The following is a 22257-nucleotide window of genomic DNA, read 5'->3' as shown; positions in this document are numbered from 1 at the left end:
CCCCAAGAGCTCCATGTTAGGTACCCAGAGGTGGGGGTCTCAAGCGTGCTTTGGAACAGAGGAACAGCAATGCAGTAGTGCAAACAATCACAATGGCATTTATTGCTCCTTTCATACAGCAATGCCAGCTAGCCGAATTATTATCAATAGAACATGCCAGTGGGTGCTGACAACTCGTGGAAGTCCGACTGACCACGACAGGATATCAAGTGAATATGTTTGCCTCGATGCTGGATGCCAATGCCTAATCGTTCGCATGTGTTTGAATGATCGTGTTTGTCCATCCCAGTGTTTAACTCCGAAGCCTTTCATAGGACGGTCCCGTGAACTGTGCAGCCATGCAAAACATCCACATACCCAGCCTACACCAAGCCAAAGAGAAAGAAGCTAGCCCATCTTGCACCCGAGTAACCCTGCCGTAAAGTGGCGTTGGCTGTGCAACACTCACATCATCTCTTGTACTATTCTGCAACTACACCGACTGCTGTCTGTGCTTAGCTATGCAGGAAAGCCGGATTACAGGAGATGTAAGAGCCACGCAGGGAAAACAACATAAGGGGGCGCAAGAGAGTCGAGTGTCCCCACACATTTAGCCGTGATTGGTTGTTTGATGTCTGAACCATGCTACATGTAGCACATGCTCTAAAATGCAAAACAAAGGCCCTACTAATTTTTGATGTAGTACAGCTAATCAGAATCACATTTTAAAAAATTTGCACCGCGAAGCAGCAACGTACTTCACTTGTGGCCTGTGTGCTCAAATAATAACGCTATTGTAATGCCTAGTTTAGCCTTAGTGTGCCAATGCAATATTGGGAGTACCCAAGCTATAAATTCGACCCTGGAATACAGTGGAACCTCGTTGATACGATCCCATTTTGTATAATTTCCCGGGGCACCTACGTTCACCATCAAGAACACAAAAAATTACCTAATACAGTTACACTTCTTTTTTACCATCTAATATGTTTCTGAAAAACACAGTCTTTCAGCACCAACATCCAGTAGATTGCCAAACTGCGATCGTGGGGTGCATTTTCTAGCCGCTAGATCCCATATAAACAAGAAAAATTGTGAGGCACGCGCAGTCAAGAGCAGTAGGCACTTGCAATGGCAGCTTTATTCACCCGCTCGTGCCACATGCAAATGCCACCAAGCACTCAGTTTCCTATTGCAGAAGCAACAAATCATCTTGCGGATCATCGCACCTCACCATAGCAGCTATTGCCCCCAACCCGTTGCAGTAAGCGTCTTCATATATCTGTTTTATAGCATGTGCAGCATAGGAAGTATATTTCACGTTTTTAATAGGCTGTCTTAAAATGACAACATGCATCTTGAGCCGCAGTGATTCTTGCCGAGTGGGCACGTCAAATTTCCCATCAAAATGCACACCTAAAGAAGCTGCTGACCCAGGCCGAATTCAAGGAGCACTAACATAAGCTTGCCGAAGCTGCAAAAACGACAATGCCTGTCTTGGGCCTGCTTGGGCCTCACTAGATGGGTGTCTCTTGGCATTTCGTGCTGCAATGCTTCACATTACGTAGATTTCAACTACAGTTGACTCTGGCAAATTTTTTAGTGACTCCGGATTGTGTTTTCATGGTTAGTATGGTCTTTCTCACTTTGTCTTTTTTTTTTTTTTTTTTTTTACGTATGAACCAGGTTCTACTGTACATGTAGTACCCAATCTGTGAACAACCAACTGGCAAGCACCCTGGCCATTATAAAACTCCAAACTATATATTTGCTTGTTTTATCAGGCCACTGTGATAACCACCTTATCTTTGAGCAAGCCACAGGCTATTGGGCTGTTTACGTGCCGTCCAACAATGTGGCATTCCGTAAATGAAATTCCAAACGATGAAGGGGATATGTTTAACAGTGCAGTTTTGCTCTCCGTGAAGGGCAGCTGCTTGATGATATCTACACTGAGTACACTAGTTCTTTCACATTTCTTGTATAGATATACAAATGCAGATGCTTGGTAGCATGGGTACTTATGTCGTGACGGGTGTCAAGAAAGAAGTGGTGCCTTGTTCTCTTCATTTCATACTCCCACAGCGCCAATGCTGTAAACTGGCGGCAGGCGCCCGGGGAAGCCTGTTCACTCAATGTACGCCCTTCTCCCATTGTGCACTGCACGACCGCGGGCACTGTGGAATTGCCCAGAAAAGTATTTGTAGTAAGCATTGCTTCTTGGCACCGCTTTTAATGCATTCCTTTTTGTTTGCTCTATTAGTAATTCTTCAGTCTCTTAATAAGTTTATCCTTAATCATGTTCCATCTTCATTGCACGCCACCATTCTTTTCCTTTGCCTGAATCTTGAACCTGCTCTACCTTCTTTCCATTGCAGCACATTTTGCATTTAAAGCACCATATTTGCACAAGTGCTGCCACTGTACTCTGCCAATACTAATCTCTGGGGTAGCTAACCAAGGAAGTTCAAAGCAAGCCGAGGACTGCACAAGTGATAGAAAGAACACAGAGGATTGGAAATTAAACACAAATAGATTGCATTCTATCTAAATGTAAAAGGAAGAAATGAAGCTGGGCATGCCATGTACTAATGTGTAGGACAGGCAACTGGTGGGCTGTTACAGTGACAGAATACGTGTAGCAAATTAGACGCAATGATGAGGTTATGAAATTTGCTGATTCATGGTGGGCTCAGTTAAAACAGAATGGGGGTCATTGGAGATCACTGGAAGAGGCCCTTTTAGTAATTAGGCTGATCATGGCAATTAGGCTGGTTCACATGAATATAATGTTACCACCAAAATACATCACAGGGCTGACCTTGAATGACTTGTAAAATAAAGTACAACGCTATTTGCGTCGTGCATACAATCGGATTACTCAAGGTTCGGTGACAAAATGAATAGCAGATAGAATCAGCTATAGCAATCACATGGTCTGATACATGCAGGCACGTCTTGTGCTGGGCAATAACGTTTAACATTTGTTAACTGGTAACAGGAAAAAGGGTTCTACTTAAATTGAGGACGACGCAACGAGCTATGGAAAGAAGAATGATGGGTGTAACGTTAAGGAATAAGAAAAGAGCAGATTGGGTGAGGGAGCAAACGCGAGTTAATGACATCTTAGTTGAAATCAAGAAAAAGAAATGGAGGGGCATGGGCAGGACATGTAATGAGGAGGGAAGATAACTGATGGTCATTAAGGGTTACGGACTAGATTCCAAGAGAAGGGAAGCGTAGCAGGGGGCGGCAGAAAATTAGATGGGCGGATGAGATTAAGAAGTTTGCAGGGACGACACGGCCACAATTAGTACATGACCGGGGTTGTTGGAGAAGTATGGGAGAGGCCTTTGCCCTGCAGTGGGCGTAACCAGGCTGATGATGAACAGGAAAAAGATAAACAGGGATGTGTTTTAATATCCAGGCTCTTTACTGAAGCGAAGCTTTCTTTGCCTCTCCCTTTGACTTTTGTGCTGCTGCTGCTGCTGCTGCTGCTGCTGCCGCCGCCGCCTTGCACGCCACATTGGGGGCTGGTTCAAAGCGAGTACATACATAGCAGGAGTGTGGCAGAGAGGCTCGTCGACGTGAGAAATTTATTTGGGCCTTTCCATTGTGTGGCATGTGCATGATGCCCTCTGGAGCTCCCTGGGTGTCGCCACATTAGCCTCTTGACAGCTGTAATTATCCATGACCCTCCTCAAAAGCATTGCAGAAACTGCAGTGCTTACCTTTCAGCTAATGTGCAAGTCCAGAGGGGATATAGATAGAAGTGGGAGACAAGATCGGTGACGTCAATGGCATTACGTTAGGGGGGGGGGGGGGCACAATGCTCTCTGACATGCCCTGGGGAACGCCAAAATGCCTTCTGAAGCTCCCTGGGGGACGCAGCAGTGCCCTCTGGAGGCCATAATTAGGCGTTACCCTCCCTCAAAAGCATTGCTGGAGCTGCCGCACTTGCCTCCACGCTCATGTGCAAAAGCAGCGACAGTCCAGGGAGGAAGTAGGGATAACATAAGAAAGGGAGTAGGGAATGGGTACAACTGGATCCCATGCCGACGCAGTTAGGAAATGGGTGATTATTAACCTTACCCCTCTGCGCACGTGGCAGTTCACCTAATATGACACGGGAGAAAGAAAATGGGTCATCAGAAAGCATTACTCATTTGGGCTGTCTTCAGTAAAGGAATGAGTGAATTAATAACACATCTCTTTGTGTTCTGTGTACTACGTAGACAAACACAAGTGGTGCAGGCAAGGTCACATTTCACATCACATCACGACGATTGTGTGCCATAAACATCACCGCCAAACACCGTCAATGAACGCAAACATCGCAGAAAGCTTCGCTTCCATTGACTCCCACAGTGCGTGGAATCTGCATCATATTTTTTTTTCATGCAAGTGGACACACCAATGCCCACACATTAAATACAAGAATTCTTTTTTTTTTTTGCATAAGGCAGTGCATGGTTTGCTGATGCATACATTTTTCTACCCAAAAGTATGCTACGATTCTAAAATCAACTGAGTTTTGTGATTAGCATTCTTGTGCTATATTATGCAGCTTTTGTTCTACAGCCACCTGGGTGTCTAATTGGTTTCCCCACCCTCTACAAGAAAAAAACTTCGGCAGAGACACTTACGACTGCTCACATATCGGAATGCGAAAACAATATACCATTTGTAGACCTTGGAACGTCATGTATGTGCTCATTTTATACACTCATGTCATGGTGCCACCTCCTCCCCATAGGCTGCGGCATCTTGTGCCCAATGATGCATGCACTAGGCCACACGTTCAGTCAGCCATATGGCTACGACGTGACGGGTGCATTGACACACGTACTAGGCACATCTTTAGTCAGCCAGATCCGTGGAGCCACCGTGTGTCGGGGAAGCATGCTTGTCTCACACCCTGGAGGCCCGGGTTTGATTGCCACCCAGACCGAAATGTACTAAAGTTTCTTTTCAAAGCCATTAATTTACTTTGTTTACAGGAACCTCCCTGAGAAATTTGACATCAATCAAAGTACTTTTTTACGTGTTTTTACTTTTTATGCCATCGGCCATTTTTGGCACCAGCTTTCGGTCACACCAACTGCGACGGATTTTCATGTAATGAGGCATGCAATGCTTTCACATTAAAAGAAATGTAGTGACTACAGTGACAGGGCCCGGTACTTTAACATTTGCACTACAGTGATGGGGCCCGGCACTTTAACATCAGCACTACAGTGACGGGGCCCGTCACTTTAACACCAACACTGTAGCGACAGTGCCGTCACTATAACAATGTCGGTATTGGGGGCGAGGACTTACGGAGTCGCCATTTGTCGGAAGCACCTCACTTGCGCAGTCTGAGGGATAACGCGGCGCGCTCCGCATAGGTTCGGCTATCGGCGCTAAATAAAAATACTATGCGGGAGCCCTGCTGTACATTTCTGCAAGTACTCTTGACATGGCAGAAGTATTTTACCTTTAAAATAATAATCTTGGACAAACAGAAAGCACAGAATGGTTTACAGACCCTATCTCTTTACCTACTACGTGCAGTAAGCTGGGACACCGTGCGCAATCATCACGATCGATTGCCCCAACCGGTTTCTTGCATGAAAGGCAGGCAATTGCTGAGAGAAAACTATGTTAAATATGTTCTTATAAACCGTTTTTTCATGGGCGCCACCATATGGCTACGCAGTGGTGCCATCTATGGACAATAGGCCTGCTGGCTTGGGCGAGCGCTCCGATTTGCATAGCAGGTATATGGTCGGCTGTAGTTTCTGGCGTTTGTTTTCGCGTTCGTGCAGTCTATTTAGTATGATGTGGCGTCTTGTACGAGGAAAACGGCTCTGTGAGACGTACTGGAGTGGTTTAAGTCGGTATGGCCAGACTTTCTGCTGGCGTTGAAACGGACGGATCACACAGCACGATGTGTGCGCGCATGTTTGAGCCTGAAATGAGCCTCGGAGATCATTTGTGTATTTTTGAAAGTTCCATTGACTAATGTGATCTTATTGCAGTATTATCCTCTAGTTCTAAGCTGCGGTTTAGGAGCAATGAAACATACGCGACAATCGTAACAGCGTGGGTACCATTCTGCTATGATGGGAGCTGTGCTGTTATACTTTGACAAGCGTTCAAACTGTTAGCTGCAGATTACATTGCGTGACTATTTGGTCCGGTGGATGAGGTTTCCAACCGTGAATAAAATAGTTTTGGTTAGTAATAACAACATACCTTACAGTGTGAACTATACTTGTCCAGCAAAGCGACCGTTTACGAACCGCGCAAGCATCCTAAGCACTGGTAGGTGCTGAATTACAGATATCTTTGTTCTATATAGCGCATGGTCCAAGCATATGCCATCAACGTTTATAGATCTTTAAACGTTGTGGGGCATGACTATGCGAGGTCGTGCTGCGCTGTTAGCCCGTTTTCTCCTTTTTTTTTCGGTTGCATTCGTTCAGTTCTCTACGATGCACTCACACGTATTATGAAAATTTTGTCCTCAAAAATAGCCATCGCATTCTTTTTATGCGATCTGTCTCGGATATTATGGCTTTACAGGGCAAAAAGGAAATGCCGAAGCACATAGCTATACTTTATGTATCGTGCTGGTTCACCAACAGCAGTGATCGCTGTGTTGAGCAGCGTCGTCGGCCTCATGCAGGGAGCTATAGCATAGACATATACTGATTTCAAGCCTACTAGACTTGAAATGCGTGAGAACAATGCCAGTGTATCACAAATATTTCATAGCGCCTGTCACTTAGATGTTCTTAGTCGCCTTAGGTCGACCATCCACGAGCATGCGGTCTTATGTTTTATGTCTTAGTCCCTACGCCAAATGATCAGATAGTGAACAGATTTACCATTTCATGCTAGTAATACAGAGGCGCCGGTTCTCTTCGTTTAATTAAAATGGATATACGCAAAATAGTTCACAACACATACATACACCATTGCTGATAATGCATGTGACATGATTGCATACCCAAGAGATATTTACGCGTACTGTAGTTACCGATGCACCGAAAGGCTTCCCTGACGACCTTATATGAATGGACATTGCGTAAATTTCACAAAATACTAGCTAAAACATCTCGAAATCGTTGCGCAGCACGCAACAGCAGTTCTTTCAAGCAGCGCCGCGCCGGATCGCCCAAGCCAGAGAGGAGGAAAGGCTTTCCACGAGCCCTTTCCTCCTTGCCTGATAAATACGTCTATAGTTGGCTGTCTGTGTAACAAAATGGAGCATAACAGAATGAAGCTTCAGTGCAGCTAGCGCACAGGTTTGCGGCGACCAACTGCCTGTCTGCATGCATGTCCGTGCACAACGTTTCGCTTTCGCTGTGAGCGCATTTTCGCATCGTGCCGGGAGCTTTAGGCCGCAGCGTATGAACATTTGACAGTACGCAAGCAACCAATGTTGCATGCACATCCACAGCTGTTCAAAAATAATTTTGTTATATCTAGGGACTTTAATGCCTATGACAGCCAACTTGTGATGTGCCGTATTTTCTTTCATTCTAAAGTCTTGGAAGCTTCAATATCATTATTTCTCAAGCTGCATATCGCACCGTATGTTTATCAGTCTTCTAAGCGAGCAATTACCAGCTGCTTCTTTTTCTTAATCCAGTTCAAGTCATTGTCTATTGAACATGAACATATGCCATGCCTTTTTTTAAATGTGCTTTTTACCGTTCCCTTTCCATTCCAGTGAACTTTCTTTCTCTCTTTCTTTCTTTATTATTATCATAATAAGTGTTACAGTGCATGCGCCAAAGACTGTTATACCCAATAGCTGCAGGCTAGCGGATGGGTCCGGATATGCAAAATATAATAGACTTTCGGTACAAGCCTAGGGGGATCAATGTAGAGGATGAATGCTACACATTTGCACATTAAAAACAGGAAAAGAACAGAATCTTTTTATAGCATGCATAAAAATTATCACCAGTTACATAAATTATCACACCGTAAAAAACAGGATGCCAAGCAAGAACACAAGCACCAAATCAGTGGTTTATAGCTTATAAATAGTGCTTTGCTGAAATCTTGTGTTTCTTTTGTTTTGGAGGATATGTTGTTCCATGTCTTAACTCCAACAAATTTAAGTAGTCTTTTGCCATGTCCATTATGTACAGGAGGCAGGTTGAAATTTCCAGCTGCCGTACTTCTCGTAGAATGTGATGATGAAAAAAATATGGACACAAAAGAAAAGGAAAACATGATTACGTTTCACAACACTGTTTGCGTAGGTAGCTGTTTTATGCTCACGCATAAGATCAAATGGCAATATGTTTAGTTTATTGAACAACGGCCTGCTGGGTATATCGGTTCTCGATTGCATCATGATTCTTAATGCCCGCTTTTGTATGCGACCAAACAGAGCATAACAGAATGAAGCTTCAGTGCAGCTGGGCCCCATCACTGTAGTGCAGATGTTAAAGTGCCGGGCCCCATCACTGCAGTGCAGATGTTAAAGTGCCAGGCCCCGTCACTGTAGTGCAGATGTTAAAGTGCTGGGCCCCGTCACTGCAGTCACTACCTAAAAGAAAACCTTTAAAATTTCTCCCATGCTGGGTGGGATCAAACCCACATCACATGGGTTGTTCAAGCACAGCAGCTCAACACTTTAGGGATCTGTGCCACAAATGTACTAAGTACATGCTGCTGATTAATGAACCTCTTTCATGCCAGCTTGGGTCACTGGGCATGTGCCACTGAGTACGCAGTCAGCTAGGGACCAATTCTTCTCACCGTTCGCACACATTGGCACGCCACGCTTCTCGGAGGCTGCGAGCAAGACTTCTCAGCAGCGCCACTAGGTAACTCATTGTGTCCAGAAAGAAGCAAGAGAGAGCAGCCCGGCTGCATTACATGCCTTACACGCGATGCGTTTCTCAGTGTTTGCATGTGCCAGCATGCCATGCATTTCACCGATCACGTGTAGTTTTTGCTGTGGCACCATAGACAGCACAGCGGAATCATAGGCAAGCATGAGAGAGTGCTAGCGTGCCATCGGTGCAATCTCGGAGGCCATGCAAAGGACTGCATGGCGCCATCAATTGATGGCACAGTGTGTACAGAAGGAAGTGTCAGGGAGGAGTTCTGCTGCAGTACACACTTCTTACATGACCTGTTTTGGCTGTTGGAAGACGTTGCATTGATACATTGCTTCATTGCTAATCAAATTACCATCGACAGTCATCGTGAGATGGGTTCTGCCAGAATTTTTTGTATCAGCACATTTGTAGAGCACTTCGTTCTTTTCTAGTTAAGGTATACATGCATAATTGTGACAGTGCAGCTCAAAGGTGTCCTGGTAAAGTTTATGAAACATACTTTGATACTTGTGGAAATGCACATTCAGGAAACATTCTGCCTGGCCTATGCACCTCTTGCTACATGCACTGGGGAATTGCATACCTTGATTCAAGCAACAAAAAAATTATGTGTTATGCCATAGCCCTGCTTTTTTCTATGATTTGTACCATTAACTTTTTGCACAGTTTCTGCAGTTTCTGAGGAGCCAAACAGACCACATTTTTGCCTGCATGTTTTCCTATTTTCTTTATGAGTGCCACTTGTTTTCTGTTTTTCCTTATGGCTACTTTGATCACTGGGTGCATTTTTGCTAGGAGGGGCTCACTAATGACAAATGCAGAAAATAGCCTGCCTTTAAAGGGTCTTTGAAATGGTTTGGACAAATTTTGTAGATGTGTAGGGTACAGCTACAGTAAGACATTAGTGCCACAATTTAAGCGAAGCGTCTGATATTAAAAGAGCTATGGATGATTACAAGTTACCCTCATCCCTAGCCATTCTTTTTCTCCTCAACTCGTTCACCAAGTGACCAGGGCTAAGCTCCACCTTGACTAGCTCTGCGCCATGATGTTAAGTTGTGTTGTCTACTTGCAGTTGTCTTGAATCAGCGCGCGAAACCTCTCCAACCTCTCCACTAGCCGCCTAGCCATCGATCCCCCGGGAGAGCTTTCCGAGCAGTGCACATTGCTACGTTCTGTTGCAGCGCCGAATGTGTCCGGTATTGCGGTAACCGCAAGCAAGTTGGGCATTTTGACAGATGGGTGGAGACTTAAACTAAAGCCCCTCCGTATTACTACCTCTGTGATAAAGAAGATTTAGCGTAAATGTGAGGGGCCTGTACTGTGCAGCCAACTGATGGCGCAGAGCTTAACCAACCAGAGAGCTACTATTTCTGTAACCAAGTGTAAAGCATTTGAAACATTTAAAGAGCCAACATGTTCACATTTACATTGCTTCTGAAACTTAACACCAGCACTAAAGTACAATACATATGGGTACTGCTATATTAACTCTGTGTGTTTGTCTGGTTGCACTCTGTGTCACCAGGTGGCTGCACCGTGCAGGCTGTTCACATTTGCGCCTTCGCTCATCCGGTAAAATTCCCAGTCCGCATGCACTCGTTTTTACCTGAATACTGGACATGCTAAAACTCTATATTGTAGTAATCCTCCAGCATAAAGTGATGGCTGCAAACGCGTAGCTGCAAACGTGGCTGCATGCGCGGCTGCGAACACGGATACCGACAGTCCAATGTGCTGCAGCCACTCCACTCACCTGCTGTCTTGCAGAGGGACACAATGTCTCAACTTGACATATCCCCAATTGCTACATTTTCAGTCCACAACGCAACAAGGGTGAACCATAGTGCTCGCGAAAAGAACGCTAGAGACCAACACTGACGGTGCAGCTCGCATCAACATGGAGCACGTTGTAACACAAGCAGACAACACTTGCTGTGTGCAAGAAGTGCTTGAGTGTCGTGATAAATTGTTGTTGTGTATTCTCTTTCTATTACTTTTTTATAGGAACAAGTTAACCAACGTTCCAACTATTACGAACAACATTTGTCCGCCATAAGAATTATCAATGACACGACCTGGGTAGCCAATCAGATAGCTCGCCCAACTGACGTGAGTTGGGCCAAACGCATCAATTGGGATGGGGCGGCTGGAAACTCAAGGAAGCAGCGCTGCTGCGATCGGTAGCGATACACATTTTTGTGTATCGCTACCGATCACTCTGCGTAAAGCGCTTTACGCTTTACGCAGAGTGTTTAAGCGTGTCACTTAATGGTCAGAAGGACCTACCCCAATGACTCAGTATGTTTGTACTAAATCATAATTGCTTCAGGGTCCCTTTAAGACGTAATCTTCCTGTGAAAGACCATGGTCGAGATGGCGCTTTATTCTAAGAAGGAAAAATGGCGCCGATGCAAAAACGAACACGAGCCGATGATTGATGATGACTTTGTACAGATGAAGATGAAGTCCGCATAAATGCTTAGACTAATTTCCCCCGTGAACAGAAGTGGCCGCACAACATGGAGCACGTTGTAACACAAGCAGTGGCCGCACATTAGACAGTGGAACGGAGATGAAAGCGCTTCAGGCAGGAAACGTGTCTCTGTTCCGCGGAAATGTCGGTCAGTTGGAGCATCAACAGGTGTAACGTGATAGTTCACCGGCGAGGTCTGCTCTATCACTTTGTAGGGGAAAATATATCGAGACTCAAATTTCTCACATAAACTGGGTGTTCGTGCAGGTGTCCATCGGAGCACATCATCACCAGGGCGGTAGGAAACGACGCGGTGAGAGGCATCGTACCGATGTTTGCGATCGTCTTGGCTTGCTTCTGTGTTCATACGGGCGCGACGACGACATTAGGCAAGACGAGACACAAACTGGTCGCAAATTAATGGTGAAGTGTTGACGGAGCCAGAGAAGAAAGAACCGTCAAGTGATGAGGTTGGGTGGCGGCCGTAAACTAAGAAAAACGGAGAGTATCCGGTGGTGCATTGAACAGAAGAATTGTATGCAAAGGTTACAAATGGGAGAATCGCATCCCAGTTGCAATGGTCAGGTTGAATATACATGGATAGCATGTCGTACAGCGTGCGATGAAATCGCTCTGTTAGGCCATTGGTTTGAGGGTGGTAGCTAGACGTTGTCTTGTGCACGGTATTGGACTCTTGCAGAACTTGATTAAGAGTGCTTGAAAGAAATGCCTTGCCTCGGTTGCTCAAAAGAATATGAGGCCCCCCGTGACGTAAGTAGATAGCCTGCAAGAAGAAGGCCGCTACTTCTGAGGCAGCTCCTGAACGTACTGAGGCTGTTTCAGCGTACAACAGCAGTGACATCAAACACATTCAGAAGGATCGTCAACAGCAGTGACGATCCATCTGTTGCCATCTGGAGTACTTGGAGAGGGGCCCAAAGAGGTCAGTGTCGACGACAGAGAAGGGTTCTGCTGGACAAGGAAGTGGTTGTAGCGTCCCGGCCAGAGCATTAGTAGGTCGCTTGCGGTGTTGGCAAAACGTGCACGAGGCAACATATTTAGCTATGCTCGTGGATTAGACCTGGCCAAAAGAATCGGCTGCGTATGCACTCGTGTGTTTTGAGGTAACCCAAGTGGCCTGACCTAGGGTCATTGTGTGAGGCCTGCAGAACTGCAGCGCGAAGAGAGCGCGGTAGAACGGGAACCCATCGATGACCTGCTGGGTGAAAAATGTACCGGTAGAGCACGTCGTCTTTAAACTTGAACCATTTGAGCCGTTTCCGTAGCCTGGCATTGGGTGGAGATGAAACACCGCTAAGGTGATTGATGATACGATGGCAATAAGAATCGGCATGCTGGTGAGTGGAAAGCACTAAAGGGCGGTTTGATGGAGTCAAGGAGAAAATTGATGTAGTAGACGATGCGTCCTCCGTGCGGCCAATTTGACAAGGTGATGTGATGTGCACCGATGATGGTGGTAATGGGCATCATGAAAGAGCACTGGCATCTTTGTGCTTCCTTCCGGACTTGTATTTGACATCGAAATAATATGCTTGTAATAGGAGTATCCAGCGGCCAAGGTGTGCAGACAAGTTTTTGATTGTCAACAACCAACATAGGGCATGGTGGTCGGTCACAACCGTGAAATGTTGACTGTGCAGGTATGGACGAAATTTCTGAATGGACCATACAACAGCCAAACACTCTTGTTCGGCTGTCAAGTACTTCTCTGCGAAAGTCAGAACGCGGCTTGCATATGCAACAACCCTTTCACAAAGTTCGTGGTCGCGCTGCAGCAGTACGGCACCAATTCCTTGACCACTAGCGTCAGTATGCGGTAATGTGGGTGCCTTGTCATCAAAATGACAAAGAACAGGGGGGGATGTTAGTGCGCGCTTGAGTTCTTGGAACACGGCTGCACACTGATCGTTCCAATCGAAGGAATTGGAACTAGCAAGGAGCTTGTGGAGGGGTGAGGCAATGCTGGCGAAGTTTCAGATAAAACGTCGAAAGTATGAGGCGAGACCAAGGAAGCTGCGCACTTCTTTTGCATGAAATGGGCGTGGAAAGTTGAGCACTGTAGAAATTTTGTCCAGATAGGGCTAGATGCTGTCTTTGCTAACGAGATGACCCAGGACTTTAATCGGTGTGCTAGTTAAACGGCACTTCCTCGTATTCAGTTGAAGTCCGGCATTAGAAAGGCATGTGAGCACTTCATCTAAGCGTTGCAGATGGTCAGTGAAAGTCGAGGAAAACACGATGATGTCGTCGAGGTAACATAGACAAGTTTTCCACTTGAGGCCGCGAAGAACAGTGTCGATCATTCTTTGAAATGTGGCGGGAGCATTGCATAGGCTGAAAGGCATTACATTAAACTCGTAAAGACCATCCGGAGTAGAGAAGGCGGTCTTTTCTTTGTCTGCTTCGTGCATTGTAATTTTCTAATATCCAGAGCGAAGGTCAAGGCTGGAAAAGTATTGCACGCCTTGCAAAGAATCAAGGGCATCATCGATAAGGGGCATCGGATATACATCCTTACAGGTGATCTTGTTTAGCGCGTGGTAGTCAACACAAAATCGTACCGATCCATCCTTCTTATAGACTAAAATGACGGGTGATGACCAAGAACTGACAGAGGGACGTATGACGTTTCTTTTCAGCATATCGGCGACATTCTCCTCGATGATTTTGCGTTCGGTCAAAGAGACTCGGTAGGGACGACAGCGTACAATAGTCTGGCCATCGGTGTGGATACAATGGGAGGCAATGGAGGTCTGTCCGAGTGACGAAGCATTCATATCAAAGGAGGCCTGATGCTTCGTGAGCAATTGTAGCAACGCTTCACTCTGAGCAGCAGTAAGGTCAAGACTTATCACGGAAGCAAGGGCAGATGAAGCGGATTTACCCTGTTGAGGAAGAGCTTGCAAAGCGGCTAGAGGGAGCAGGGAGACTGGTTGGGTGTCCACATAACAGGTCACAGCAGAGCCTCGAGGTAGGTGGATTGGCTCAGTCATCATGTTTAAAGCGATGACTAATACAGAGCTTCCTTTGAACCGCAGCAGGCAGAAAGTGAAGACAATTCCACAGGCAAGACAGCGGCCATAAGGAATGATGAACACGTTGCCATTGGTGATGTCCGTAGAAGAGAGATTAGGATTTGCTCGTTGCCGGGAGGCAGTACAAAATCGGCAGCAGCGAGAAAACGCAGTCGTAGCTCATCGGCACTCCCGCTGCAATGAACTGTCTCAGTCAAATGGACTACATGTTGACGGCAAGAGATTAAAGCGGACGCTGACGAGAGGAAGTCCCAACCTAAGATTAGTTCATGAGCGCACGAGAATAAAATCATGAACTTAATATGATGACGGATACCATCAATGAAACGCATGCTGTACATTGGGCTGATGGCCGAATGATTGCTCCATTAGCCCCAATCAAGGATGATCCAACATAAGGCATCTGCACTTTCCGCAGACGAGAGCACAGGCCTGCACGCATGACAGATATAGTAGCTCCCGTGTCAATCAGAGCTAACAAACGCACACCCTCCACAGACACTAATAACATGTTTGAAAGACATTCAGGAGGACTTGTAGCACTTCGCGGCGGTGCAGTTTTCCCTCCAAAAACTGCACTGTTTAGTTTTCCGGTCACTGGACATAGAGTTGGGAGACAGGCCGAAGTGGTGAAACAGAACATCAGAGTGGCGTCTCGAGACACGTGTGTTGTGGGCGGTGTTGAAGAAGTCGGCCGGAGATGGAGATCGGCGAACGGGAGGATTATCATCATAAATGCGGTAAACGCGAGGATGTGGCTCATCACTTTGAAAGGCAGTGTAACCACGACGTTCGTCTTGCTGGCGGCGTCGGCAAAACCGGGAGATATGTCCTCGAAAGCCGCAGTAATAGCAGATAGGCCTCGAGGAACGCCAGGCAGAGTAGTAAGGCAGGTTCGGTGCTCAGGCGACTAAAGGCGCCAGGTGATCATGAAAAGGTACAGGCGGTGTGTTTGGAGATGGTGTGGCTGGCATTGCAGCAACCTGGGCTTAAGAAGCTCTTGGTTGTGGGCAAGGAGAAGCATCGGCATGGTGGGCGTTCTGCAGGGAGGCCAATTCCTCCTTAATAATGCCGCGCAGGTCAGGAGACGCAGGTTGAACGTGAGTGCGGCTGCAAGGAGCCATGTGAGCCATGCGCTTGCAATTCCTCACAAATTATGGCTCGAATGAGGGACCGGAGCTCAATACTGTTTGCAAGGAGATTGTCAGAAATGTCCGGTTGCAAGCGGATTGATTATAGGGTGTTGAGGCGCTGACAGACGGAGATGACATCCGACACCGTCGAAGGGTTTTGAACGGCGAGTGCGTTAAAGGCAGTAGATCCTATACTTAAGAAGGTGTCGCACGCGGTCAGTTTCTGGCATGGCACTGTCGACACGGCGGTAAAGCGCGAGGATGTCCTCAATGTACGAGGTATATGATTCATCGTAAAGCTGGACACGCTCAGACAGCCTCTTTTTCGCAACTTCCGAAAGTACCGTGGGTGTGCCAAAAATCTGCTGTAGCTGTTCCTTGAAAGACGACCAATCACGGAAGTGTCTCTCGTGATTAACGAACCATGTCTTGGCTACTTGAGAGATGTGAAATGGTAAGTCCTTTAACTTCAATGTCTCGTTCCAGTTGTTGTACTCGCTGACACGATCGTAGTTGTCGAGCCAGTCTCTTCCACATCCTCACCAGGCAAGCCAGAGAAGATTTCAGGATCGCGATACCGGTTGTTGGCACAGCTGGGAGTGGGTGTGGCTGGCACTTGAACCGAACTGATGGACGCTGCTAGCTGGTCTTGCGACATGGCGGCCTCTTGGCTTAAGCGGCGTCCCGAACGTAGCTCCAGGAGATATCTTGAATTGGAGTGAGGTCGAAGGGATCTTAAAGCGCCTCCACCACTTAAAAGACCACGGTCAAGACGAAGCTTTATTCCAAGAAGGAAAAATGGCGCCAACGCAAAAACGAACACAAGCCGATGATTTATGATGACTTTGTACAGATGAAGATGAAGTCTGCATAAATGCTTACAGCTGCAACTGTTGATTGCTGTTTACAGTATGAAAAGGGGACATTCTCAGATCATTTCAAAAGCAGAGACTTATTGCTTCTTTGTTCGCAAGTTTATAAATGTGCTGGCCTGAAATCTACAGCCTATTATTTAAGAACTTGATGGCATAGGTAAGACTCAACGGGTATAAGAACTCGCATAATGCAAGCCTGTGAGAATTACCAGGTTCAAAGCATTCATTTTCACATTCATTTTCACAAGTCACTTGTGCAAACAATCATCCACAAATCTTAAGACTTTTGCTACTCTGTCACAACTGAAGAGAGGGAGAAAAAAAAATTCAGCATAATGCATCTCACGATGACTGTCAGCGGTAATGTGTTTAGCATCGAATCAATATAGCGACACAATGTATTGTTACTGTCAAAAGAAGTTAGGTATGAGGCATGTACTGCAGCAAGACTCCTCTTTTGTGCTTCCCTAAGAACACTCAGCGCCATTTAGCGCCACCCCTGCAAGGAGAGAGAAAGAACCAACCTTAATGATATGCTGGAAATGTTAGCCTGGCTGTTTGCCTGACATGGTACTCCAGATGCTGGGTGATGATTATGATATATACAGTAATAAGCACCTAACAGCTCCCCTGCAAAGCCTACGCATGACCTCTTAAATGCATGGTGCGTCAGTGCACCAGTACTTGTGAACACTGAGAAACGTGTCATGTGATGACAGGGCTCCTTGCTCATGCTTCTTTCTGGACATGCTCTGCCAACTACATTGCTCTGCTGTGAAGTCTATGTGTGGTCCCTGAGATGAGAAGCATGGTGCACCTTGTTTCCTCACTTGCCGCACACTCAGTGGCACATACACAGTGATCCATGTTAGGGAGAGGTTCATCGAACAGCAACAAATACCCTTTGCATTCATGGCACGGCTCACTAAAGCGTTGGCGTGACAGACATTCATTGAAAAACGGCACATGCCCAGTGCATTTGTGGTCCAGCCTGTTAAAGCATAGGGCTGCTGTCCTTGAGGAACCTGTATGACGTGGGTTAGATTCCACCCAGCAACACAGAAATTACAAGGCCATTTGTCGTTATTGTAGAGTGGCACATTCCCAGTGGCACATACCTAGTTACCAAAATTGTCATCAAAGACACTCATTGAAGAGCGACACACAACTACTGGCACATACCCGGTGACCCATGTCAGCATCAAAGAGGTTCATTGAGGGGCGGCACATATGTACACATTGCCATGTGACACTGTTGGCTACTTCAGATAGCCTCTTGTAGCAGTAAGGACATGTTTGCATTCACAAGCTGAGCTCACTGTGGGTAGAAGCAGTGCCATCAGTGACGAGCCCAGTACATCACACCCATCAAAGTGTTTCACTGCAAAATGCAACTTATGGGATGGTAGTTACAACACATGAAGTAGTTAGTGTACATGTCATCTTTTTACAGTGAGCATTTTTGAATAGCAACTGAACTGTTTTTTATTTATCTGTTTTTTCTTGCTTTGGTATCCAGGTGGCGTCCCCCAGCCTACCTGGCCAATGTGACTCTTGAGCAGCAGGAGAAAGTGCGCCAGAAGTATCGAATCCTGGTTGAAGGCGAGGGGATTCCTGCACCAATCACAACATTCAAGGTGAAGAACCATATGGCCTTAATGTTTGTGGACTTGACGACAGCTGCTGAAGGGTGGGCCCCTAAAGGAAAGGGGGGGGGGAGTCTAGCATCAAATCATGCATTACAATTTCTACAAAAAGTTACAGGATTGCACAGCTTCCATGTGAGTGGGTGCAAGACACATTTCTTTAGTAGTCGTGGGATGAGCAACACATGCCGGTACATGTGGTAACATGGCAACACCTTCATGTCACAACCCCACAGATTTCACTCTTTTCAGTTGTCTTTAGTTGCACACCACTTAAACAGAGTGCATATATTTGAAACAGGCAATGGCTTGAAATTTATTATTAATATACACATCTCAAGCATAAAGGTGGTGCAGCAGCTCAAGCACAAAAGTGCTGCAGCAGCAATCTCACTTCCCTCTTGATGTTCCAAGTCTACCAGCTTGACCATCACAAAGCTTGTAAGAGCTTGGCTTTTGAACACGGCTATGTAAAAAAAAATCAGGAGGTACATCAGGATTAGCAAATTTACTGAAGTTTGTCAGTGAGGTTGATCAAGTGATGGCCTTTGACCCATTGAGGGTCACTGATGCCAGACGCGTTTTGTACCTTTGTTCAGCATTGTTGCGGGCCCCTTTCAATGAATTTTGTGATAGGCTGAATATTAATTTATTTAGAACATACCGCAATCCAAAGAGCAAGCAGGAGGGCAGGGTTTAGAGAAACAGATGGATAAGTATGCTTTGGATAAAGAAGTATGAAAGGGCACTTTTACTTTCATTGTTTCATAGGCTGGGTTCATTACATGGGTTCAGTAGTTTGGAAGCCTTTGTTTAGTCTGTGTGAAATTCAGGGAACTACTGTCAAAGTGAATTGGTTGTGCAATAAAAGCATTTCCACACTGGGCAGCATTCAGGTGCCCACCACTCAAAGTAGTGACTGGCGTGATAACACCAAGAGCGGACCCAAAAGAATCTTTTTACTGAAGCAGAAGGGTAGCCGGTACTGACCTGTGTTGCTAGACAGGTGTACTTCACTGTTGTCCCCACCATTTGGTCATTTAGTGCCCTTGTGTAAAACTTTTTCTACTCACTACATAGCTTTCTTTGAGCCTCTTTCGCTGTCTGTGTTGGTTTTGTGATGCCAGACATCAAAGAATAATATGTGGGTATCGAGCGCTGCTCACTCTAGGGAAATGTTTTGATATCAAAGAGCTTGTTCATTTGAAATTTGTACTGCAACGCTTAACAATCAACCAGCATCATTTTTACATTGCAATGCACAAGTGGTTTCACGATGCAGTTTGTATATAAAACGCCCCAATCTGTAGAACTCAGGCAAGTGGCTTCTGTATCACGACAGCGCTGCTGCCCTCACAGCACTGAGTGTGCTGCAGTTCCCAACAGAAATCAGAAAACAATGCTTATTTCACCTTCCCTACTTCCCATATTATGCCCCTGGCGACTTCTTATATCCAAGACTGAAACAAAAAGCTTAAAGGAATGTGTTTTCAATGTGTGGAGCAGATAAAGAAGAAAACAACGGAAGCACCAAAGATTATCGGTTTGCATTAGTTTCTGCACAGTTATGAACAGTAATAAAGTGGTGGGCCAAGTCTGTTTCGTCCGAGGGAGTGCACTTTAATATGAATAATGTTTTGAAATGTTTAAAGAAATGTGCAAACTAGAAAAAAAAAAACTTGCATTACTTTTGGGTAACCCTCATATGTCGTTAGTAGAGACTGGATGTTTAGGCACTACAGCTGCCATTTAAAGGGATACTGAAACGATTTTGACGATTTTGTACAAACATACTGAGTCATTAGAGTAGGGCCTTCTGATCATTAATTAACACATCAAAGTGCTCCGTGTAAAGTGTGTCATTTATTATAAGGTTTTAAAGAGGTACATTGCTGCCGATCGCAGCACAGTACTCAGCTGAATTTTCAGCCGCCGCTAACCATTTCACATAAATTGCCCTAATGACACTAGTAGTGCAAGCTATCTGACTGGCTGCCCAGGGCACGTCATCGATATTTTTGCCAACTTTATGGTAACCAAATGTTGTTCATAATAGCTGGAATGTTAGTTAATTTGTTTTTATAAAAATAAAGTAACAGAAAGAGAATGCATAAGCACAATTTCTCACTACACTTAAACACTTACGGCACAAAGCAAGTGTCGTCTGCTTGTGTTACAACGTGCTCCATGTTGACGAGAGCTCCGTGGTCAGTGTTAATCTCGATCTTTCTTTTCGCAAGCAACATGGTTCGCCCTTGTTACATTGTGGGCAGAAAACGTAGCGACTGGCAACAACAGAAACAACGGGGAATAACCGACAGCATCGTGACACGAAGAATTATATGCAAAAGCAATATAGGGCAGGGCAAAGTCCCAATCAATATGGTCGGACGAGATATACTTTGCAAGTATGTCTGTTAAGGTGCGATTCAGACACTCCCAGAGACCATTTGTCTGTGCATGGTAATACGTAGTCAGCTTGTGCTTGGTTGAGCAGGACTGCAGGATGTTGACGGTGACTTTAGAAAGAAATGTTCGACCACGGTCAATGCGCAGTTGGTGTGGAGCACCATGTTGCAAAATCATGTTGCATAGAAGAAAATCGGCAGCATCTGTGACGCAGCTTGTTGGAAGCGCTCTGGTGATGGCGTAATGTGTGACGTAATCTGTCACCACAGCGACCCACTTGTTACCACATGTGGATAGAGGGAAAAAGCCAAGTAAGTCCAAGCCAACACGTAAGAACGGCTCCTAAGGAATGTTGAGGGGTTGAAGGCACCCGGCAGGGAGCGTCGGTGGTGTTTTTCAGCACTGGCATTTTTTACACGCCGCAACGTATTTCCAGTAGAACTTGTTGCTGGGCGAGTTGGTTGGGATCTAAAGAATACATTCTTGTGCCAAAAAAGGAAAATAAAGACTTGGGAAGGAAGAGTACGAAAAGACAGCGCTCAATCTGTCTTTTCGTACTCTTCCTTCCCAAGTCTTTATTTTCCTTTTTTGGCGCAAGAATGTATTCTTTAAACGTATTTCCAGACAGAGCGGCCAAGGCCTGGCCAAAAGAAGCGTTGGCGAATCTGGTCGTAGGTGCGGGAGATGCCAAGGTGTCTTGCCGTTGGTAAATCATGAAGTTCTTGGAGAACAGCTGACCAGAGGTGCTTAGGAATGACGAGGAGTGGGGCAGGACTGTCGGGGCGTACATTGTGGCTGTATAATAGACCATCCCGGAGAAGAAACAGGTGGTAGGACGAATCAGAAAGCAGAGTTCAAGCCATCAGTGATGGCGCGCAAGGTGGCATCACGGCGTTGCTCGTCGGCAACATGTAGCGGCTGAGAAACGAAGAAAACACAAGCGTCGGCATCTGGATCAGGGTCGGCGGGTAGTTCGTCCATAAACAGCGTGATAAACAGTCTCTGTCTTGATGTAATCGGCCCGACTTGTACGCTACTGCATAGAAATACTTTTGCAACCACAGAGCCCGGCGACCAAGCCGGCTGGTAGGATTCTTGAGTGAGGAAAGCCAGCAGAGCGTGCGGTGGTCCGTGATTACAGAGAAGTGCGTTCACGAGAGCCAGGCATTCGCGATCTGTAATCGAATAGTTGCGCTCCGCTGCAGTGAGGAGGTGGCTAGCGTAGGTGATGACACGATCTTGACCCTGTTGGCGCTGGGCTAAAACGGCTCCGATACCGTGACCACTGGCGTCGGTATGCACCTCTGTAGGAGAGGACAGGTCAAAGTGGGCCAGTATAGGTGCCGTGGTGAGAATGCTGGTGATGTGGGCACATGTGGCAGTTTGAGCGGGGCCCCACGTAAGTAGCACGTCCTTCTTCAGAAGATCGGTATGTGGTCGGGCAGTCACTGCAAAGTCTTTAACGAAGCGTCGGAAGTAGGAGCAGAATCCTGCAAAACTTCGGACATCTTTGACAGACTGAGGTACAGGAAAAGCTGGACAGCACGAATTTTCTCCGGGTCTGGTTGAATACCGGAAGCGTCGATGTGGTGGCCCAGCACTGTACTCTGCCGGTGACCGAAGTGACACTTCGTTGAATTTAGTTGGAGTCCAGCATCGCAGAAGACTTGAAGAACAGCTGATAAACACTCAGCGTGCGTCTCAAATGCAGGCGAAAATACGAGAACGTCATCTAGGTAGCAGAGGCATGTTGACGATTTGAACCCTTGCAGCAAACAGTCCATCATACATTTGAACATTGCTGGTGCGTTGCATACACCGAATGGCATAA

At 46.1% G+C, this 22257-nt stretch overlaps 1 protein-coding gene across 1 annotated transcript in view; it reads left to right on the top strand.

The window, feature by feature from the left end:
- The window catches only part of abs (ATP-dependent RNA helicase abstrakt), a 227432-nt gene that overhangs the window by 44804 nt on the left and 160371 nt on the right, over window positions 1–22257 (top strand). Inside the window, exon 6 of the mRNA XM_075677274.1 lies at window positions 17891–18008. Coding sequence (XP_075533389.1) covers window positions 17891–18008 — 118 coding nt within the window. The remainder of the gene's footprint in view (window positions 1–17890; window positions 18009–22257) is intronic.

This window comes from Dermacentor variabilis, unplaced genomic scaffold (genome assembly GCF_050947875.1).
Source record: "Dermacentor variabilis isolate Ectoservices unplaced genomic scaffold, ASM5094787v1 scaffold_12, whole genome shotgun sequence".
NCBI lineage: Eukaryota > Metazoa > Arthropoda > Arachnida > Ixodida > Ixodidae > Dermacentor > Dermacentor variabilis.
This window is presented reverse-complemented; position numbering and strand designations above follow the sequence as displayed.